General features: G+C 44.4%; 1 protein-coding gene across 1 annotated transcript in view; it reads left to right on the forward strand.

The window, feature by feature from the left end:
• The first annotated feature begins 1,106 nt into the window (after window positions 1-1,106).
• The window catches only part of TES (testin LIM domain protein), a 28,423-nt gene continuing 5,233 nt past the window's right edge, over window positions 1,107-24,296 (forward strand). The window contains exons 1-6 of the mRNA XM_081211784.1: window positions 1,107-1,276; window positions 12,937-13,022; window positions 17,709-17,961; window positions 19,413-19,748; window positions 22,127-22,342; window positions 23,639-23,797. Of these exons, the coding sequence (XP_081067910.1) occupies window positions 1,250-1,276; window positions 12,937-13,022; window positions 17,709-17,961; window positions 19,413-19,748; window positions 22,127-22,342; window positions 23,639-23,797 (1,077 nt within the window). The 5' untranslated portion in view covers window positions 1,107-1,249. The remainder of the gene's footprint in view (window positions 1,277-12,936; window positions 13,023-17,708; window positions 17,962-19,412; window positions 19,749-22,126; window positions 22,343-23,638; window positions 23,798-24,296) is intronic.

Raw genomic sequence — 24,296 nt, forward strand, 5'->3', positions numbered from 1 at the left:
GGTTCTTCTCCTTGCCCTATCTGAACATGTCTGTGCTTGAACTTGGGACCTTGTGCATGCAACATATGTGTATGTATGTATATACCATATTTTTCGCTCTATAAGACACACTTTTTCCCTCCTAAAAAGGGAAGATGTATGTGCGTCTTATGGAGCGAATGCAGGCTGCGCGGCTAAGCCTCCGCAGGGCAGCGGGGAGCCTTCATCCCACTGCCCTCTGGAGGCTTTGCGGGCTGTCCCAGAAGCCAGAACAGCGAGACTGAGTCCCTGAAGCCTCCGTAGGGCAGTGGGATGAAGGCTCCCCGCTGCCCTGCAGAGGCTTTGCGCGGCTCTTGTGGTTATCCCAGAAGCCAGATCCCTCTTGCTGTTCTGGCTTCTGGGATTCAGAATATTTTTTTTCTTGTATTCCTCCCCTCAAAACTAGGTGCGTCTTATCATCTGTTGCGTCCTATAGAGCGAAAAATACAGTATATATATATTATACACACACACATACCACTGAGATGCAGGGATAAAAATTAGATACCTACTGCTCCTGCAGCCAGTTTCAAGCGAGGAAAATAAGTAAAAGAATGTTTTTTATTTTTTCCAGTGAGAGCAAAACATACTCATTTTCCAGACGCTATAAACCACAGAGCCTCCGGGAGCACTTTTTGAAAGGGGGATTATCTTCTTATCAGCCACCAGCTCATAATTGTAATAAACTGCTCTCCCCCCTTCCCCGCCCTTTAACCCCACGAGAGACAGAGAGGGCTGAGGCTTGGAAGCCCTTGGCAGGCTGCGTCAGCAAATACCTTTGCCGTGAGCTGATCAGGCAGCTCATTCATTGAACGCCTCGGCAGCGAAGCCAAAGAGTTCCGCTTACACGCATCAGGAAGGGGCCGCTTCAGCCCCAGTTGCGCCCGGGTGGCTGCGCGCCCGCGCAAGAGCCGCCCCTTCTCTGGCGCAAAGGTCTTGGGCTGGTGGGCGTCGCGATTGGCTCTCGGACCTGCGAGCAGCTGCGCGCCCATTGGCTGCCGGGCTTCCTTTGTTCCTTTCGCTGCTGCCGCAGGAGAGCGGAAGTTTGAGCGCGCTCGCTTGCAGCTGGAGCTGCCCGGGGCGAGCGAGCCAGCGAAGTGAGCCTCCCTGCGCTCATTTCCTTTCTAACCACATCCGACTGTCAGGGAGCAACAGCAGGAGGGAGGGAGGCATTTGTGCTCTGAGTGTCTCCCTCGCCCCGGATCTCGCGTGCGCGCGCTGCGGATCCAACATGGATCTGGAAAGCAAGATCAAGAAGGTAAGGAAGCAGCGCGCAACTTCAGCGCGGGCGCGGAGGGAGCGAGGCCGGCGGCTAAAGTTACCTGTCCGCGCTGGCCAACGCCCCTGACACTCTTCCTTGCTGCCTGCTATTGTTCTCCTCCTCGGTTTGTAAGATCCCAAACCTATTCCACACCCCTCTCCGTCTCAAGTTCATCCTTGGATAGTAGATTGCGCCTCCTTCGTAATATTGAAGGGGAGAGGGTGCTGCTGCAGAGATATTATTATTATTATTATTATTATTATTATTATTATTATTATTATTATTATTATTATTATTATTATTATTATTATTATTTATTTTATTTTGCTACTATGCGAATAAATCTTTTGTTGTTTTTAAAAGCATTGGCCCGGAGGGACTTGGCTGAGACTGTGGTTATCGGTAGGTTCCACAATCCTGGCAAGGCAAGTCCTACCTAGGTCGTTGTGTGTTTAATGGGGCGTACTCCCTAGTAAGTAGGTAAAAGTGCGTTCGATTCAGTCGGTGGAGTATGAGACTCTGAAGCTCAGGCTTCCACGTTGGGTAAAAGATTCCTGCACTGCAGGAGGTTGGACTAGATGACCACCGGGTCCCTTCCAACTCTACAGTTCTATGATTCTATGAGTCTGGGAAAGCTGTGCCGAAACTAAAAGCAAAAGTATACAGTAAAGTCTGAATGACAAGAGAAAATGGAGAAAATATTAGGCTCTTGTCCCTAGCACAATCTCTCGCTCCACCAGTCCTTCCAGGTGGTTTTTTTTCCCTTCCCAAAATTCAGATTCTTTGTTCTCTAGATATGTCCAAATATTACCAAACAGGAGTTAATCTGTGCTTGCTGTGATGGATTCTGCGTTAGTGTGTACAGTTCAATATGTACGGACAAACAGATCTCTTTTAAGTGTTCTCTATTTCTGTGATGCGCCGACATTAAAAGCAGTGCAACTCCCTAAGGGTTTTCACCTCTTTTACCATTTTTATTTTTATTCTGTAAGTTTAGGATGGCAACTTGAATGTTTGCAGCACCTGAGCTGTTTGGAACGAAATACTCTGCATTGCTTACTCAGATTTGTTGGAGGAGGCAGGCTGTTTTAGAAAAACCAAGTTTTAATTGAGTAGGCATTTTCTAAAGCTGGAGCAAAAAGTGTGCTGAACTGAAGTAGGTTTGTTGCACGATTTTACTCAATTTTATGGCGTGCATAGGTGCCAAAATAAGGGAGAAGATGGGGAAATAGAGACATTTCTGCTCTAGTCATTAATGACAGGAATTCATCTCTGACTTCTTGCTGGGATAGGTTCTACCTTAGAGAGGGCCGGAATGTATGAATGTGGTGTTATTTAAAAGCAATAAAGATTTTAATGCTTTTTTAAATCTTCTTTTAACATTCTTATTATTGTTGATTTATTCTATTTACTTAATTCTCACTCAGCTACACAATCCACTTGGGTGCACCGCTGACCTGCTCTTAGTGGATCCCCACGTGTGCTCACATGATCCCCATCGGCAGCACACCTTAGCTGTTATGCACCCTGAGCACGCACTCTTTGCTCTGTTAAGTTTAAAAGCCTATTGATAAACCACACAGATTATCGGAGGAAAGAAGGAAGGGTCTACACACGGAAGTCAACCTACTGTGGAGTTATACCACAGTCCTATGAAGTAAGCAGAGGCGGTTTTAGGGTGGTGCAAATGGTTCAACCACAGGGGGCGCAGCACTGCAGGGGCGCCACAACAATGCTGTAGAATGGGGCGCAAGTGGTCGAGGGCCCGAATTGCAGCATCACACAGGGCGCCGCTGAAATTTGAGAGCCCAAAGTCTGCCAGTGAAGTACGTACGAACTCCAGACCTGGGGAGCCTACCAGAATCTACAGTTGCTTCAGGGCAGCGAAACAGCATGGTTCCTGGCCTGGTGCTCAAATAGTTCTTCCATTCAGTTTTTGTAGCCCACACCAGCGAAAGCTGATGAATAGATTGGATGTTGGTGTGCCCTGTTGATGTATGCTAATAGTCTATGTGTGCAGTCTTATTTTGCTATTTCTTTCGGAATAGTGAGAATATAAGAAAGAAGGGAACCTGAGCACTTGAGTCCCAGGCTGCATGCCCCTTACGTTGGCGTAGAGCAGCCTTCTCCAGTCTGCCACCCTTCAGATGTTTTGGGCCATAACTCCCATCATCCCTGACTATTGGCCATGCTGACTGAGGTGGATGGGAGTTGCAGTTCAGAACATCTGAAGGGCATCAGGTTGGGTGAAGGATGTGTTGCAGGCAGTGGCGTAGCGTGGGGGGTGCAGGGGGGCCCGGCTGCACCGGGCGCAACATCTGGGGGTTAGGGTTAGGGGGCGCAAATCCACGGGTTAGGGGGCGCAAATAACTTGCCTTGCCCCGGGTGCTGACAACCCATGCTACGCCACTGGTTGCAGGTCCCAATGCCTGGCTCTGGCAGCACGAGAAATAGTCAACAATGTTTGGGCAACACGATGACCGTATACATACATAATAGACAATCTTTATAGAATTCTTTTAATAACAAGTTCAAAATGAAATCTTAGACTCAAAGTCTCTGAAAGCCTTTAAATGAAGCGAGGTACCAAACTTTGTAATATAAATCACTGAACAGAGATTCCAGATATTGACTGCAGTTTCGTAGATCTTCGTCAGCGTGGTGGGAGAATATACAGTGGTACCTCAGGTTACATACGCTTCAGGTTACATACGCTTCAGGTTACAGGCTCCGCTAACCCAGAAATAGTGCTTCAGGTTAAGAACTTTGCTTCAGGATGAGAACAGAAATCATGTTCCGGTGGCACGGCAGCAGCAGGAGGCCCCATTAGCTAAAATGGTGCTTCAGGTTAAGAACAGTTTCAGGTTAAGAACGGACCTCTGGAATGAATTAATTACTTAACCCAAGGTACCACTGTAGAATTGTTTCATAAACCCATCTTATTTCGAATGAATATATGTGAATGAAAATATAAAATGCTGTGGAGCAGTGCTCATGTAGTAATGTAGTCACTGCTCAGCATATATTCATTGAACTTGTTATTGTCTGCAAGAATTCTATAAAGATTGTCTATTATGTATGTATATGGTCATCATGTTGCCCAAACATTGTTGACGTTCTCTTTTGCAACATGGGGGTTTGTTTGGATACTTATTGTAGCACTAGAAATAGGCCAGATTGTGACTGTTTCTCCAGGGATACCAAATGAGTCCATGCATGGACTTGAACTTTAGCTACCAGTCTATAAATGCAACAATTCTTGTGTCACATACCTGTACAACTCCATATGCACCAACGCCATCCAGTTCACGTCTGAACTTTCAATATAAATACTTTGAGCTATCTCAATAAATGAAAGAGAGGGGAAATTTCTTAATATCCTGGTTAGCCAGGACTTCATGTAGGATGGTGGTAATTTTGCACAAAAAGGAATGTATATTCACGGAAACATGATCAGGGAAGGAATATAGTTAATGGATTCAACTTTATACTCATGTATTTCTTCAAGAATGTATATAATCTGCTCCATATTAGTTTTTCAGATGTCACTGCTTCTCCTTTAGTATATGAAAGAGGTCTCAGAGGTCAGTGTCACACAAGTGAAAGGAACTCCAGGAAACTTGCTGATGTTTTTAGTGTTGCCTTCAACTTCCAGTGTCTATGGCTACAAGCCAACTTTTTTTGTGACACTTCATAAAGGTACTGTATATTTAATTGTTGCCCAAAAGGCCACTTTTAAGGGCAGTTTAAAACTTGTGCTGAAAGTGATAGCTTAGCAACATAACTCTTTCCATCATCATATATATCTTCAGAATATTTTACATGGAAGAATAAATGTATGCTTGCTTCTTTGATGTTACAATTAGCAAGCATTAGGTTGAAGTAGTCAATCTGTTGTCCAGCTTTTGTTAATACACACACACACTTAGAGGAAGTGTGACTCTTTCAGTTAGGTTTTGGGATTACAGAAAATTATAAGAGAACACATGCCTGTCATTTAAACAAATCTGTTGAGACCCTGGAAAATGTTTTCAGGTGGGTATCTTACCTGCAGGAGTGTGTTATACAGTATACAGTGGTACCTTGGTTTAAGAACAGCTTAGTTTATGAACAACTTGGAATAAGAATGCTGCAAACCCAGAAGTAGGTGTTTTGGTTTGTGAACTTTGCCTTGGAATAAGAACATGTTTCGCTTCCTGTTGAGTGTGTTCCATTTGTAAATTGAGTCCCCCGCTGCTATGGGAAAGCATGCTTTGGTTTAAGAACGCTTTGGTTTAAGAACAGACTTCCGGTTTGGATTAAGTTCATAAACCAAGGTACCACCGTACAAGAATAGCTGCTGTTGTGGAGAACAAGAAACTGTGTCCAGGCCTTGGCCATGAACAGAAATTTGTGAATGATATATTTACTCTCTTACGCAGCCATCTGCAACCTCTTTGTTTAGGAATAAATGGAAATAAATGTTTACGAAAGATTTAAGAGATCCCGTTCCAGAAGAAGATAAAATGTAGTAAGGATAAACACATGCCAGTGTTGGCATAAGCTATGTGGTAGTTGTATAAGTATCGCTGTAATCTGGAGGCCAGAAAAATAGAAGAGAACATGTAGTATGTTGGTAGGAAACTCTTCTTCGTAAACGTTGTCCCTGCCATTAGTTGGAACCAACCCACTTCCTAAATTTTAAGAAATTTAATGTGAGGTGGATTAATCCGTTCCAGCCCTGGCAACTGAGCACATCCTAATAGGCAAAACTGTGCATCCCCTTTGATCTCAGTGATGCTCTTTGGTAGTTCTGTCATGGTGAAAACTGACTCCATTAACTGTGGCCAACAGAGAGCTTTGATGCTCTGTGATTTCAGGCTTCCTGATGCAATGGTGAGCATAAATATCAGGCTTGAGACCTTCTTCTCGTTACCTGATCTTGTGTGAAATCTGAAGACCTGTGGAAAAGTACATCTGAAAAACATCCATCTGGTTCTCCCATCTTTGAAAGCTACCGCTTTGCTCTCTTCATAAATTCCATAACTTGGTTTTTTCCGCTGGAACATACTTTACCTTAATTCAAAGCCATCCTATGAGCTGAATGAGAATGTACGTCTATAATTATAGCTCTTAATTGCTTCATAGAGCATGTTCATTTTCAAAAATGACATTGCAGACAAAGGTGGCTACTTCTTTATATATGTGGTGCATGCTTCATTTTTTTTTTTATCAAGACTTACTCTCTGGTTCCACACAAAAAAGAACAAGAGAAAAGTAGCTGGGAAGACAGTAATGCGGCGGGGGAGAAATTAGGAGCATAATTCCCTGTCAACAGTTGTTGAAGACATTGCACCAAACTGGAAATGAGAAGGATTCAGTGGTAAGAGACTATATGATATACAGGCAATCAACCTTTATTATTTCCCTTCTCATGTTTCCTAGGATCACATTTTAAAGAATTTTCTGAGCTGCCTTGAATATTCAAATGAATAAATATAAGTTTTGTGTTTGGTCACTTCCTTGCTGGCTCTTTTTTTAAAAAGTTATTCCAATGTATGCCTATAAGGTACCTTTCCTGTGGAAGGATCAAGAAATACCTGCACAAAACTCAAGATTCAAATGGACAGGGGTAGCCAGTGTAGGCTATAACTCTCATTATCCCTAACCATCAGACAGTTCGATGAGCGCTGGAGTCTAACAACATCTAACAGCACCACATTATCTCCCTTTGATTTGAGGATGCGTAGGCCTTCTGTATCCCAGAAAAGCAATTTTCTAACATTGCAATCCATCACATATCTACTTAGAAGTCTCAATGAGTTCAGTGGGGCCTATTTCGAGGTAAGCAGGTATAGGATTGCAGCCAAATTTCCTTGAATGTCTCCATGCTTACATTGAAGAAGAAGAGTTTGGATTTGTTGTCCCGCCTTTCACTCCCTTTAAGGAGTCTCAAAGCGGCTAACATTCTCCTTTCCCTTCCTCCCCCACAACAAACACTCTGTGAGGTGAGTGGGACTGAGAGACTTCAAAGAAGTGTGACTGGCCCAAGGTCACCCAGCAGCTGCATGTGGAGGAGCGGAGACGCAAACCCGGTTCCCCAGATTACGAGACTACCACTCTTAACCACTACACCACACTGACTCCACACTGAAAAGTTAACCTGAAGCAGAAAGGCTAGAAGTGAACTCCTAGATACTAAAGGCCTCTTTGGTTGTCTTCATTTCATCTGTAGATGAATAATGCAGCGAAGAGAAATGGCAAGATATTTATTTTGGGTATGTGGTAAAATGGGATGAGATACGGAGGTAAGATGATATACGTGGCATCTGTGTGAGATTTCATGTCCCATAAAGAAGGGTTATTGGTTCTTGACAATGAGCTTGAAATAAACAATCTCTGAGAAAATCTTCTTCTGCCTGCCCAGAATAAATTGCTCATAATTCTCTTACCCAAACCCTGAGTGCCTCGGAGGTTAGAGCTTGAGTAATTGCAAAATACAGTCTTAATGTCTAATTCACTGAGTGCCAGGGATGCCTTTAACATTAGGCTAATCTCTCCCACGTATACAACTGCTACCTGATTTTATCTCTCTTTATAGATAGAATCATAGAATTGCAGAGTTGGAAGGGACCCTCAGGGTCATCTAGTCCAATCCCCTGCAATGCAGGAATCTCTGAGTAGAATGCTATGTGTTTGACGGAGGTTGTGATTTTTCCCAGTGTCTGTGTTTCCCATTAACTTCACCATGGAGATGCCGAGAGCTATACAGTTGGTGCTTTATTGAGCCCCTGTTAGTTAAACCTTTGTTCCGAGTTAGAATTCGCTCTGCCCTGTCTGTGACATTGGTGAACTCCATAAAAACGTGTCAGTAGGTCACTGCCTCACGGTCCCATTTGCATGCTGTGATCACATAGTTTGCCTCAGGAAAGGAGAGGCTGGCACTGAAGCAGAGAAATTTGTGTCCTTTTGGAAAATAAGGGGGGAACATTCCCATTCAGACGGCTACTCTTTAAATAAGAATGGTATGTGTCTGCTTTTTTTAAAGGGTTTTTTTTTTGAGAGGAGCTAAACTCTGGGATGTGCCTGAACAATGAAAATAGGCAAAGAGACAACTTGCTAAAAATCCTGTATTGCAAGCAGCACTCACTTTATATGCAGAAGTAGAAGTTTCTGCTCTGTTCGTTTACTGCAAAGTGCCACTTGGCATTTCTTGCAGGGCATTTCTTGATCCTTGTTGTTTTGCGGCGGCTGCCTTGGAAACCAGTTCAGAGTGAAAATCAACATCCAGTCACCATTTCAATAAATCTTCCCAGTTCAAAAGACCAATTGAAAATGGGACAAAATGGAAAAAGTCCTGGGTTGTTGTTTTTATAACAGGACATTCTCAGCCATTTGGGTAATTTTGTACCAGCGAAATTAATTCTATATTTTGTAATTGTCAAAATTGCTAGTTAGCAAGATAGACCAGAATTCCCTTATATGTGTGGGAATTCTCTCAAAGATGGCCTGGGTAGCTTTCTGTGTGGGGCAGCAGGGGGGCAGGAATCATAAAGTGACAAAATCAAAATGTAAAGCAATAAAATTAAATAACACGTTTTAATACCAGCTAGGCCTTAATAATCGCCTTTTGTCCATTAGAAACATTTCTAACCTCTTGCATTGGTACTGTGTTTCATTGCAATATATGATTTTAATACACCTATTGAGGCTTTATATACATTCCCTCGGTAGCCCTTAGAACAGCCCTGTAAAACAAGCTAATATGGCTATCCCCATTTTATAGATGAAGCTGAGAAGTGGTGGTTTGCCCAAGGCTTTCCCAGTGCTGAGCGCAGGTTTGAACCAGAGTTTTCCCAATTCATAGCTCCCACTCATTCCCAGTGTGGTGCACCAGGCCTGAGGTGCACATGGGATTCCCACACAAGGAATAGCTTCTTTGCCTGAAATAAATATTTGCATGCATCCCTGTCACTTATGCAGACCTATTTCCACAAATAAAGTCAATGGGAAGCCCCACCATGATCCATGTGCACTCACAAAGCATGGACCAGAGATACTGGGCTTAAGATGCCTGACAGCGTTCTTTTTTTAATGTATCATCTGTTTGGAAGAATGCTGGAAAAAGTGAAGCCTAAGTAAAAGCAGTTCCCTGCTGAATTTGAGGCTTCTTGCTGTTCCCTGACTCCCTCAGCCAATCCATGTTGCCAGTACATGTATGGTCTAGTGCCAGCTAGCTATGCATATGGTCTTGTTACGGATAAATGTTAGAAGGGTTTGGTTAAGGCCACAGTCACACTGAGGCCCACCTGCACGAAAATCTCCTGCGCATAATAGCTGCTTCTTCCAACAGCCACTTAAGTATTAGAATATACATTGGTACCTCGGGTTAAGTACTTAATTCATTCCAGAGGTCCGTTCTTAACCTGAAACTGTTCTTAACCTGAAGCACCACTTTAGCTAATGGGGCCTCCTGCTGCTGCCGCACCGATTTCTGTTCTCATCCTGAAGCTAAGATCTTAACCTGAGGTACTATTTCCGGGTTAGCGGAGTCTGTAACCTGAAGCGTATGTAACCTGAAGTGTATGCAACCCGAGGTACCACTGTACATGTAATTTTCAGCATTTTCAGTTCCACTCTGCTCATAGAGAGGGCCCGTACCTGCTGTGTCCCCCACATTGTGCCAGCTCCGCTTTCTTCCAACTTCTGTGCATTTGGCAGGGCATTGAAAAGGGGAGCCTCTTTGTGTATATTTCCCCATTATTACTAGTTGTAGTCGTCATATTTCTTGGCAATCATTCGTAGCCAAGTAAGATAGTAGTACCAGATGTGACTGGGTTGCCCCAGCTGCTCTGGGTGGCTCCCAGCACATAATAATAATAATAATAATAATAATAATAATAATAATAATAATAATAATAATAATAATATATTTTATTTATATCCCGCCCTCCCCAGCCGAAGCCAGGCTCAGGGCGGCTAACAACAATAAAACAGTACAAAAGTACAGCATAAACAACACTCTAAAATTATTCATTGTAAAATTAATTAATTCAGGCCACTGGCAACCATTGGGCCAGAGCTCCGCGAAGATTGCCGAGGGAGGGAGTCAGGCTGTGCCCTGGCCAAAGGCCTGGTGGAACAGCTCTGTCTTGCAGGCCCTGCGGAAAGATTTCAAGTGCATATAGAAACATAATAAAACATCACACGTTAAAAAGCTTCCCTATACAGGCCTTCAGATGTCTTCTAAAGATTGTATAGCTCCTTGTCTCCTTGACATCTGATGGGAGGACCTTCCACTGAGTGGGTGCCACTACCGAGAAGGCCCTCTGCCTGGTTCCCTGTAGCTTTGCTCCTCGCAGTGAGAGAACCGCCAGAAGGCCCTCGGTCCTGGATCTTGGTGTCGGGCCAAAAGAACAAAGAATATCCACTTGCTTGTATCTGAAGGCATCTGTGTGAGCTGTGTGGTTGTGCATCTTTGCCTTGGTTTCTCTTCACCACTGCCCATGGGTGTTCAAGATATAACACTAGATTGGAGTCTACTGGCAGTCCTCCTCAGGCCAGGGGCATTTGCCAGGGGCGAGAGGAATTGTGGGCACCTGCTCATTTATTCCTGATGTTGTGTCTCTAAGAGTCTAGAAGCACACCTGGTTGGCACTGCATCTCTGTGTAGCCACATGAGGATGCCAGCACATGATGCCACCACATCCTTTTGCAGCAGGACATGTGACACTGTCATTGTGGCTGCATTCTCTGTGTTGGCCACCATTATATTAAGTGACAGGTGACAATTCCTCTCAGAATTTGTTCCTCCCCACCCAGTAATTTCCCCTTCAAATCTTAGCCTCTAATAAGAACATGCAACATATGAATACATTATTTGATGGTGCAGATCTTCTTCTTCTTCTTGAGAGGGGGAGATGATATTCAGCACTTCTATTTCCCCAGACACTTGATTGGCAGCAGCCAGGAAGCTGAGGTTTGGTCAGTGCTCTTTAACATAAAAGAGAGCCAGCTTTTGAGTCCCCAGAAACATTCCAAGCTGATTAAAGCAAGATTTCTTTTTCAAACATGAGGCTAGCCTGCAACCATTTATAACACTTTGCTCTGAAGTAATATTTTAGTCGTGAAGGCATTGTGAAGCAGATGACTTCAATCAGTAGACTTGTAATGCTTTTCGTTCGCAGACTGCCTTGAAATCAAACTGGGCGTATTTGAAATGCCAGATGTTTTTTTAGAATTTTTAGCAACTGACATCCAGAAACCTCTTCTTGGCTACATTTCAAATGACCTATGTGTCTTACTTTCTTCCATGATTCCATTTATGGATAAATTGATTCCATCCTCTTTAAAAAAAAGAAGGAGAAAAAGCATGCAGGCAGATTTCTTATACTTTTGAGTATTGAAAGGCGAGCTTGGTGTTCAGTCAGAATTCCACACAGGTGTAAAGCATTATTTAGCAATTGCAACACACACTTTTGGGTAAGTGGTAATGATAATTATGAATATTATGTCTGAAACCCTTTCACCTTGAAGCTTGCTGCTTTTACTTATGCAGGGGCAAAAGCCTGTGTCCCCTCATGAATAGCCAGCCAAAGGCTTACAGCCCATTACTCATTTTCATGAAAACTGGCCATTTCTTTTCTGCTCAACAAATCTGTTTGCTGAAGCACTCTTGCAGAATGTAAGTTTCATGTGGTGTTTTCTTTCTATATTGATAGAAACGTAAGGCTGTTGTCACACCAGGCTGTTGCCTAATAGCCAGTAGGTGGCCACATCAACTCCAGCAGGACAAATGTCTGGCAGGCAAGCAAGCAAGCAAGCACCACTGGCGGCAGGTGGCCAAGGGAAGCTGTTCAACAGAGGCAGGAGGTGTTACATAGTGGCTTCCTAAACCACTGGAGGGGGAAGCTGATTCAGTAGGGCTGGACGATATCTGGTTTTCAACATCGCAATATATCACCAGCTAAACATCATGAATATACCGATATATCACGATGTCTGAAATAAGAATGGAACTATGTAGAGGTGAATGGTATGGTTGGGTGATATCTGGTTTTGAACTTTGTGATATATCGCCAGCTAAACAGTGTGATATACTGAAATATCTCAATGTCTGCAATAAGGATAGACCTGATTTTCAACTTTGTGGTGTATCACCAGCTAAACATTGCAATATACTGATATATCACAATGTCTGAAATAAGGATGGAGCTCTGTAGAGGCATTGGCCGGCTTCACGGTTTATGCCACATTGTGATATTTGCCTACCACACCCGCACCCACATCATGATTTGCAATATATTGCCAGGTCAAGAACTATGACAATGATACCACAATATGGACTTCAAACTGGTTTTGGACGATATATCGATATATCACCCAGCCCTGGTCCAATCATACGTTTCTTATTTCAGTGTCCTGCTATCACTACCGCTATCACAAAGCCAAATGCATGAAAGAGCCAGCTATTATTCAGAAATTACAGGGCTAGGAAGAAAGGTGTGAAGCTTCCGTGATGCAGCTTCAAGTGAATTATCTTCCTGAAAGTTGAGATCTCCCCCTGCCTATATCTTAGATAGATTTTTGGAAGTTTGCCAGTTGAAGCACTCTAAAAATAATACTATGTGCCTTGGGAAATATATTTTTTAACTCTGTTTTTCCCCCCTTTTTTCTAGATGGGCTTAGGACATGAAGAAGGATCTGGGGCCCCTTGCTTGAAGTGCAAAGACAAATGTGAAGGATTTGAGCTACATTTCTGGAGGTAAGAAGAGAGTTTTCCTGATTTACCGAAACATTTCTATTGCAGATAAGCATATCTGCACAACACAGGTCTCATTCGGCCGCAAACTGACTCGTTCAGACATAAACTTAACTACATCACACATATGAACAAAATTGGGAAAAATTAACACATGAAGGAATTGATTCTGATTAGAACAGCAAGCATGAGTTATGCTAGCCTTTTCAAGGATATGAGAAAGACGCCATACTATCGTGCACACATCTTGCCTGTGGGCTTTTCACAGGCAACTATGAGAACAGAATACTTAGCTAGGTGACCTTTGGTCCCATGCAGTAGAGCATGGGTAGGCAAACTAAGGCCCAGGGGGCGGATTCGGCCCAATCACCTTCTAAATCCGGCCTGTGGATGGTCCGGGAATCAGTGTGTTTTTACATGAGTAGAATGTGTCCTTTTATTTAAAATGCATCTCTGGGTTATTTGTGGGGCATAGGAATTCATTCATTTCCCCCCCAAAAAATATAATCCGGCCCCCCACAAGGTCTGAGGGACAGTGAACCGGCCCCCTGATGAAAAAGTTTGCTGACCCCTGCAGTAGAGCTCTTAGATTCTTATGAGCATATAAATAAAATGTGGGTTCAGGCAAGCGAGGGCCAGTTTGCCCATGAGGAGAGTTGAGACCTCCCCAGGCAGCAGGGTCTACCAGGGCAGCTAATCCCATTGTTGATTTTCCTTTCTTTCCCTCACCCACCCTTGTTCCTGATGTGGTTCTTCCCTGACTCCCTTCATCTCTGGTGGGGAGGGAGGATGCCATTTTGAGGTCTGCCTCAGATGCCAAAATGTCTTGGGCCAGCCTTGAGGCAATTTAATGCTGTGTACAGTTGCTTACTTAGAAGTCAGATGATTTCCATCGGGCTCGCTTCCAATGAGAGTACAGTTTTGACTGTACAGTGAAGAAATGCTACTGGTGCTTGGTGTTGTTATAAAATTTAGCCGAGGAGCCAAATGTGTTGATACTGCATGCCATGGATTGAACAGTCTGGGACTTTCTGCATGCCTTGTCGCTCCCCTGACCCCCGCTGGGCTACCTTGTCTCCCTTTCCAAAGTGTGTGTGTGGAAGAACCATACAGGCACCAAATCCTTGTGATGTCTGAGACGTTACCTATGAACCCCACCTTCCAGTTAATTACAGCTTGTAAGCCATATTGTGAGACACAGGTGGCGCTGTGATCTAAACCACTGAGCCTAGGGCTTGCCGATCAGAAGGTCGGCGGTTCGAATCCCCGCGACGGGGTGAGCTCCCGTTGTTCAGTCCCACCTCCTGCCAACCTAGCAGTTCAAAAGCATGAAATGCAAGTAGATAAATAGGTGCCACTCTGGCGGGGAGGTAAATGGTGTTTCCGTGCGCTGCTCTGGTTTGCCAGAAGCGGCTTAGTCATGCTGGCCTAATGACCCGGAAGATGTACGCCAGCTCCCTCGGCCAATAAAGCGAGGTGAGCACCGCAACCCCAGAGTCATCCACGACTGGACCTAACGGTCAGGAGTCCCTTTACTTTTAATCTGTATTGTAAGCTTTATTACCATTAAGGATAAGAGGTGAGGGAGAATAATGAAAAAAGGAAATAAAATTGATTCCTTTCTAAATAACATAGATGAACCTTTTTGTGGGTTGTTAGGACATCATCATTATTACCACCAGTTCCACCTCTCAGGCGGGTGCCACTGTCATTATAAGAGAACAAGGGAGGCATTCGTGGTGAGTTTCAGCACCAATTTTTCTAGAAAAACGGCACTGATTACCACCACTGTTGTTACTGTCACCTTTTTCCAAAGTTGTTGAGCCAGGGTGACCCCTTGGCAGAGGTATTATTAGTATATTAAATTTATATTTTGCCCTTCCTCCCGAGAGAAGCCCAGGTTGGCAAACAACAACTGACAAAGCAATAAAAAAATTAAAACAATTCCAATACAGGTGCAGGCTGCAGAAAAAGCCTGAACTAGAGGAAGGCATGTTGGAAGAAGAAAGTCTTCAGTAGGTGCCAAAAAGAGAACAGAGACGGGACCTGTTGAATATTGACAGGGAGGGAGTTCCGAAGGGTAGGTGTCAGAGCTCTAAAGGCCCGATTTGTATATTGTGTGGATGGTCCTCTTGATAAGATGGTACCTGCAAGAGGCCTTCACCTGCAGAGTGCAGTGATCAGCTTGGAATATAAGCAATGAGATGATCTTTCAGGTCATCACCATAATCATCATCTTCTTTTTCCTAATTGTTCCCATTTATTTATTTTTATTGGGAGTGGGCACCCATTTCAGATTCACCATTGCTGTCCTCACCTTTTCCCCGTCTGGGCAACAGCAAGAAATGTTCCCAAGTTGTCTGGGGAACAGGGAGCACAGTGCAAAGGCAGAAACATAATTATCATTTCCTCTCATTTTGAGACGGTTGCATTGATTAAGGTAAACTAATGGGTGGCGCCCCAAAAGGGCACAGATCATAAATCCATCACTACATACCGTATTTTTCGCTCTATAACACGCACCCGACCATAACACGCACGTAGTTTTTAGAGGAGGAAAATCCGTAGGCATGCCACCCGTAGGCATTTCCTCCATAACACGCACAGACATTTCCCCTTACTTTCTAGGAGGAAAAAAGTGAGTGTTATGGTGCAAAAAATACGGTATTTTTAAAATCAACATCAGCATTATTCCAGCAGACTAAATAAACACAAGACTCCCCATTCAGATTAAAAAAGCCATTGGCTCGGAATTGTGATGACGGGAATTGGTGTGCATCCCAGGTTGAGCTCTGCTGAATCTGCCACCTTTGCAAGATAAACTGTGGCCAGAAGGGCTGGCTGTGGCCAGGATTCCTGCATTGCAGAGATTGAGCTAGATGACCCTCAAACTCTACAATTCTATGGTTCTACATATATGTATTTATACATGACATATTTTTAAAAGAAGATCTCTGATAGCTTCTCTAAATGTGAAGGTAGTTTGTCAGGAATTTCAGAATGACCCAGCCTAGACTCCCCCCCCCCCTGCAATCCCCACCATAGATAGATGACTCAGTGAAAATATGTGCACCAATGTCTCTAAAAAGCTTCCTGCAAAGCAAATATGCCTTTAGGGTCTGCAGTACAATTATGTTCTTTTCCACTAGATGGGAGTGTAACATCTGTGTGAATATAAAGCCAGCTGTGAGTGGAAATCTGTTACACTTGGAGCATTCTTGACATACCTGCCGGAAAATTCATATTGCCACTATGTAAAAACTATGGATATGATAGTCTCTTATTGCATGTGACCTTTGCACATCTAGTGCAAGGTTCCGGATCATATTCTGCAGTAACATGAAGCAATTGGTTCAGATCCTACCCACTGAAGCAGGAGAAAGCAAGTTTGTTCCATCTTCCATGCGACAACCCTTTAGATATTTGAACACGGCTATCATATCTCCTCTTGGTCTCCTCTTTACCAGGCTAAACATACCGAACTCCCTCAGCCATTCCTCATAAAGCTTGGTTTCTAGGCCCTTGGCTGTGCAACCGTGCAGATTTCTCCCAGAGATAAATTTCCCACGTGATATGTCCATCTTGTATTGAAGCAGCAGACCACTGATCTATCCAGCTCAGTATTGTCTATGAGTTATGACATGCCACACTAGTAATGTAAGAGCCAGAGAGATGTTGTGGTTAGAGTGCTGGACTAGAACCAGGGAAACCCAGGATAGAATTGCCACTTGGCCACAAAGTAAACTGGGTGGCCATGGCCCAGTCAGTCTCTCTAGGTCTCAGAGTGGTTGAGAGGCTAAATTTGGTGAAGAGAGACCCACATACACCACCTTAAGGAAGTCAGAGGAAAGAAAGGTGTTGAGGTCATCAGGGTAGATCTTCAGGGCAGAAGTCCAGGGCCCCAAACACAGCAGGGTTGGCTTCCCAAATATGTAAGTAAGTGAAATACTGTAGTGCATATTGTTCTATAAAGGGGCAGCAGCATTAAGAGCATTCGGTCCATAGTCTTAAAACTATAGAACTGCTAATGAATATAGGATATTAATCTGCCCCTTTTGCTCCCAGATTATTTATACTAAGGAGGGAAGAGGAAAATGTATTCATGAAAACAAAGGACAGCACACTGTTGAGCTGCTCGTTCACATCAATGTTACCAGAGTAATATTGACGCTGCTGCCCACCTTCCCAGAATGCTCTTCTGTCCCACAGAGAAAAGGGCTATTTCCTCAGAAATGAAACAGCAAAGGAATCTGTCGTATTCATCATGTGACTTCACTAAGCTCCATTTTCAGCAGGGAAGGGACAGTTGAGGCAATTACTTCTAAGCACAGACAGTGACCCAGTTTGCGCGTAGCACTCAGCCAAGAGAAGAGATTGCAGCCCTTTTGCTCCTCCTCACTGGTCTTGCTGCTTCTGTGAGCTAAGCTATGGTTTAGCACATCATCAGAACCTGGGCTTGTGGTTTGTCTCGCTCCAGACAGTTGTGAGCTGCAACCAAGGTCGGTTCTTTGTTTACAGCTCAGCATTTGCCTAGAGAAGCAATGCAGCTGTGGTTTCCTCTCCTTGAGTCTACATTTTCGCAGAATTATGGTTATGCCCTCCTGAATGATATCTAAAGCAGGATATCACTCAGTTTCTGTTTACTTATATGAACATGGCCTAATCAGTTCTTTTCTCTTGAATCACTAGGAAAATATGTCGAAACTGCAAGTGTGGGCAGGAGGAGCACGATGTTCCCACTAGTAACGAGGACGACCGCAAAGTGGGGAAGCTCTTTGAGGATACAAAATATACAACCCTCATTGCAAAGCTGAAATCGGATGGGATTCCTATGTACAAGCGCAATGTTATGATACTGACTAATCCAGTGGCTGCCAAGAAGAACGTGTCGATCAATACTGTGACTTACGAATGGGCACCTCCTGTTCAGAATCAAACCCTGGTGAGCTATCATGATACAGTCTTGGAAGCTTTTATGAAAACTAGAAGAAGGCATCCTTTTAACCAGGGTTTCCCAAACTTGGGTCTCCAAATTTTTTTTGACTACAGCTCCCATCATCCCTAGTTAGCAGGACAAGGGATGATGGGAATTGTAGTCCAAAACAGCTGGAGACCCAAGTTTGGGAAATCCTACTTTAAACTGAAGGAGGGGTGGATTGGAGTGTATAGAACACCCAGGATTCCATATTTTGATGTAAAACGACAGGAAAATATAAATGGAATTATTATCTCAGTAACCCTGGTACCCCTCCAATTCCCATCAGCCTTCGATAGTATTGCCAGTGGTCCAAGACAGGAAATGTTGTCCAGTGCCCCTGGTTCTCCTGCTATAAGCCATGTAAACATAATGAAGTTGGGTCTGGTGGTCAACTCCCCTTGCAAGTCTCTGATTGCTATAAAGTAGTCACACAATGGAAATAGGATGGTTGTGGAAGCAAGAGGGGTGAGGTGGAGGAAAGAGGTCGTGTTAATGGCTAGGATAAAGCATTGCATTAGAGATGTTCGCCACCACTTAGGATGATTTACGACTTCCCAGACGAGCCCTTTCAAGAATACTTCCAGAAACAGGACATAGCATTGGAAAACCTGCACAATTTATGTCATTGTTTAAAAGCTGAAGAAAAGCACTCAAGCTTGCACATTTCTGTTACTGTATATGGTCAGAACGAATTCAGAGCTGGGATCCAAGAGAAAAGCTCCCCTTGGTTTATTAATGGCTCATCGAGATGCGATAGTTGGATAGCCTTGTTGGGCTTCCCCACCCAGCCTAACCCCGTGCATGTTTCAATCTTGAGTCAAGCTTATGTAGTGTCTTGCTGGCTGATTTAAAGCAGAAGGCTGGAGATGTGCGTGCAGCTTTGTAATCATAAGAGGGTTTTAGGGATTTTCAAGGGGAGGGGGAACTCCAGCGTGCAAAAGTAGTTTTTCTTCAGTTTTTCATGTATATCTTGCAGTACTTTATTTCATTTTAAGTTATTTAAACAAGCTAAAAAGCCTTCGATCTCAATTCCAACCCTCACGTGCTGGTTTTCCTCTGAGAGAAAGATTGCAATTAGCAGTCTGAAAGCTCTTGCAATGTCAGTATCTGAAAAGATTCAGTGTTGGCTAAACATTGTACAAGCTGTTACTGCAGCGGAGTAAATGGCTGGGGTTTTTTTTGTTGTAAAGCATGCGCCTGCAGTGAGCTTCTGACTCTCAGCCCCAGTCACGTCCCTTCAGTTTTGCTGTCCACTTCTTGGTATCTGTTCACACCGAAAAGTAACAACTTCTGCTGAGCCCTGTTAATCTCCCCTTGGTTGCCTTCCTCCCCGCTGCCGCCCTCCCCGTTTATAAAAGCAGGAATCCCAAGGGCATCTGATAAACTAATTCTTGCAATCCCTCCGGACTCTTTAGGCAAGACATTATATGCAGATGCTTCCCAAGGAGAAGCAACCGGTGGCTGGCTCGGAAGGTGCTCAGTACAGGAAGAAGCAGTTGGCCAAGCAGCTGCCCGCACATGATCAGGATCCGTCTAAATGCCACGAGCTGAGTCCTAACGAGGTGAAGCAGATGGAGCAGTTTGTGAAGAAATACAAGAACGAGGCTCTCGGGGTGGGAGATGTCAAGCTGCCGAGCGAAGTGGAAGGCAAAGCTGCCGGGAAGGATGTCCCGACTAATGGGGAGAGAGGCACCCCGGCCACCGTAGGGGCCATGGAAGACAAACTGGCTGGTCCAAAGGCATCCCAATATGTAAGTGGGCATATATGTCTATTTGTCTTCCTGTCTCTGTGTGTCTTGTGTGCTGCAAACAGAAGCAGAACTGTCGGTAGAGGGTAGCAAAACAATGGGGTTTTGTATTATTTTAGCCTGGTATTTCACGCTGCAGCATCCTTTGCACAGGGTTTATTTATTAAGTGTTTTAGGTTTTTTAAAAAACCATTGTTTCAGCCTGCTTGTTTTGTAAGCTAAGAGCAACAGGGGCAGAAGGAAAACCCTTCTGGGTCCTCCACTAAGGAAAACACAGTTTGTTCTAAAATGTGACTGTTCTGGGACTTGGAGGTAACTCCTGGGTAAAGGAAACATGGAAATCATAAAATTTGTAGAGTTGGAAGGGACTACAAGGGTCATCTAGTCCAACCCCCTGCAATGCAGGAATCTTTTGCCTAACGTGGGGCTCAAACCCACAACCCTGAGATTAAGAGTCTCATGCTCTACCAACTTAGAAGCATAGCATCCCCTAGTTGGGACAGACCTCAGACACCATCTAGGCCAGGGGTGGCTAACTGCAGCTCAGAAGCATGATTCCCCTCCACCCAGAAGTTTTTCCTCACCCCAGATGATTTTGGCAGTTGCTCCAAAAAGAAAAGAAAATGGAACTCAGCACAGGGTAGGCAAGCCCAGTTTAAACCTGTCCATTCCCCTGTTGATCATGTTGCGACTGGGAAGTGAGTGGTAATGCATGCACACACCTCTCAGCTGACCTGAGCACTGCACGTGTGCCTGTGTGCATTCAGGAGTGTGCAATAATAATTTTATTATTTATACCCCGCCCATCTGGCTGGGTAGTGACCATGCCTACTTTGAGCCACAGCCAGCATGGGCATGTGACCTTCGGAGGATTGGTCAAGGAAGAGTTCATCCCTTGGACCACAACAAGCCAGCCTGTTCTACTCCGCCCCACGTCTCAGTGCAGGAATCTTGCAGTCACAGCATCCCAGAAAGGATAGAATTGTAGAGTTGGGTCTCCCAAGGGTGCTCTAGTCCAGCCCACTACAATGTCCGACATCTGCTTAAATTTCTCCTGTGATGAAGGGCCGGCTGTTACTGAACCAGCTGGGTTCTCTGTTGAACAGCTCTTCTCCTCAGGATGTTTCTTCTTAATACTTAGGCAAAGCCTGCCTAATTTCCACCCATGCGTTTTCTCCAATCTGGAGCAAGTCTGCTCCATCTTCTACATGACAGTCGTGCAGCTTCTACCGAGATATAAAATGCTATATTTAGTACCTGCATGAAGATCAATATTTTTTGTCTCTTGGGATGGCCGGCGAGTCTTGCTATATTTAAACGAGAGCCATTAGTTCTTGGAAGAAGCAGTGTGTTGTGGGTTTCTTTTCAAGGTGAAAACTGACGAACCGTACAGAAAAGGAAAACTCCCGAGATGAAGAGGGAGGGACTCCTAAGTGGAAGCCGGGGGGGGGGGAGAGATGGCACCCCCAATTAAGTTTAATGAGGAAAGGCCTCTGCTTGAAATCAAACTAATAAATACAAAGGCAGACATCTCATGGCTTCACTTACTGTTGGCAGAAAGTATTAAGCCATATAAACAGCATTGATCCACTTATTACTTATAAGACTAAGTTAGAAGGAGCTGGCTGTAAATACTCCACACTGCTGAGAAGACTCCACCCCCTCTGGACTGTATTTAAGCCAGGCTGCTGTGGTCTTTTGGAGTCCCGAAAGGCCAGCACTAGTATATCTAACCTTTAATTTACGTATTTATTCTGGGGGCAGTTGGTTTTCATTTAGCGCTTTCCTTGTCATACATTAAGCCCATATTAGGCACTGTTTTACCTTGTTTGAATGTACTGATGTGTAAAATGCAAAGGTGATTTCACAATGATGTGAAATCGATATGAGACACAAACTGTGTTGTGCATTTGGGCCCCCCCCCAAAAAAAGTGTGTGTGTGTGTGTGTGTGTGTGTGCATGCGCCAATGTGGGGCATAGTTTTTGCTGTGGAAAGGCTTGTCTGGTGGATCTGAGCAGTTTTCTGTTTGCCTTCACTGCTTTCCCTGGGAAAACCCACTTTTTAGCACTCAGTTGGAGCAAACATCAATCTGCAGAAATTTGAATTACATTTGCTCCGGTTTAGCAGTCAAGATTGGATTTTCCCAGGGGGTAGGTAAAGGTAAAAGGTAAAGGACCCCTGGATGGTTAAGTCCAGTCAAAATTGACTATGGGGTGCTGCGCTCATCTCCACTTTCAGGCCAAGGGAGCCAACGTTTGTCTGCAGACAGCTTTCCGGATCACGTGACCAGCATAACTAAAGCACTTCTGGCGCAGTGGGGTAAGTGGAAGTCTGGATTAGCTCTCTACATAAACTTTAAAATCCCTTGACCTCCTCGCAGTGCTGCTTCCGGTGCAAACTGAGCATGAAGGAAGGGGACCCGGCTGTCTACGCTGAGCGGGCCGGCTACGACAAACTCTGGCATCCAGTTTGTTTTGTCTGCTGCACCTGCAGCGAGCTCCTTGTGGATATGATCTACTTCTGGAAGAATGGGAAGCTGTACTGTGGCCGACACTACTGTGACAGCGAGAAGCCCCGCTGCGCTGGCTGCGATGAGGTAAGCAAGGTCCCCCTTCTGCTCTGCATCCATGGAAGAGGCCATGGAGAAAAAAAGACCTGCCTGTAAAGATTTGCTGCCTTTTGACCAGGCCAAGGGAAGGGCCATAGCTCACCGGCAGAGCATCTGCTTTCCACACGGGAAGTGCTAGGTTCAATCCCCGTCATCTCCAGGAAGAGCTGGGAGAAATCCCTGCCTGAAATCCTGTAGAAACCAGCGTTTCTCAAACTTGGGTCCCCAGCTCTTGTTGGACTACACCTCCCATCATCTGTGACCACTGGCGGTGCTAGCTAGGGATGATGGGAGTTGTAGTCCCAACAACCCAAGTTTGAGAAACACTGCTATAGATTATACTAGATAGACCAATGGCCTGATTCTGTACAACGCAGCTTCTTCCATTGCTGTCCATTTAGCCCAGCATTAGGATTTCACTAACAAGCAGGGCATGATGGTGAAAGGCAGCACCCGGCCTTAAAAAAGTATACATCAGGGACATGACTCCATTACCCAAAGCAGAGAGGATGGAAAAGTCATCCATTCTTTTCCCACTCTGGTTTTTAATCTGAGGGGAAATAAATTTGGCAGCTTCTAAAGCTGGCTTCTCATTTTGAGGTGGGCTTGAATGAACCCCCAGATTTCTTTCCTGAGCTTTGCTCAGGAGCACTTCACCAGCATCTCTGAGTCCTGAGCTGTGCAGGAGCTATAACTCCTTTTACCTGTAGCTCAGCTTGTGGGGTCCTCCTGTCGAGGGTTTGCCGCAACCCCTGGAGCCTCTTTCTTTGTGTCCCATTTGCACTGTTCGTACACTACCCTCATTTTTTCAATACCTGGAAGGCATTCATAAGGACGTAATATCCCTGTGTCATCAGGCCAGAGGCCCATCTAGTCTAAGGTTACCAGATTTTTTTCAATGAATCCGGGGACACTTTTCAACTTCAACAGATTTTGTATGGGGACTGATTTGTAAATCCAGGGACTGTCCCCGGGAGACGGGGACGTCTGGTAACCTTAATCTAGTCCATCATCCTGCTCTCACAGAATACCCATGGGAAGCCCACAAGCCATTCCTTTTTTCTCTGGGAGAGTCAAATCTCTGCTTTTTTGCATTTGCTGTTTTTGGTGAAAAAAAGTGGGTGAAAAGGGTGGGGAACAGAACGATGAATGCAACAAGCTGAAATGCTCGGTGGAGGTATTTCATATGGCCGAAAATGTGTGTTTCCTTAGCATTGTAAAGCGTTCTAGAACAAAATGGGTGGTTGTATTGAATGTGTACCTCCCTTCCTTGTATCCCTTCAGCTTATATTCAGCAATGAGTACACCCAGGCCGAAGGTCAAAGCTGGCATCTGAAACACTTCTGCTGTTTTGACTGTGACTGTGTCTTGGCTGGGGAGATCTACGTCATGGTAAACGAAAAGCCTGTCTGCAAACCGTGCTACGTGAAGAATCATGCTGTGGTAAGAGAGTCACGATTTGCCTGCGATGCATAACTACTATGTATAGTTATGTGCCCAGGTGTGCTTTCCCATATCTTGCCTAGAACAGTGGTTTCTTAAAACACTGTTATCCATAATGAAAAACTACTGGCTTATCCATGCCCGACCCCGGCCTGGTGGTTGTCAGCTAAGTTTTAATCGGATTAGACTTAATGAAATTAATAGACCTAACATAGTCATAGAATTGTTGAGTTGGAAGACGCTTTGAAGGTCATCTAGCCCAAACCCCCTGCAATATAGGAATGGTCATTAATGTCAATGTTAAGGATGTTGATTTATTGATGTATACTCTTGAATCAAACTTGGTTTAATACCACCCAATGTTTTGTCTTTGATAGTGTTTCCTGTAAGCAATTCATTCACCATCAAGGTCCACTTCTCTTATCACATGTTTTGTTCAGCATCTACACGCAAACTCTTGGGAATGGCCAGCTTAGGCAAAAAGACTGGTAATATCAGG

Source organism: Podarcis bocagei, assembly GCF_964188305.1.
Source record: "Podarcis bocagei genome assembly, chromosome: 10".
In the NCBI taxonomy this organism is placed as follows: Eukaryota; Metazoa; Chordata; class Lepidosauria; order Squamata; family Lacertidae; genus Podarcis; species Podarcis bocagei.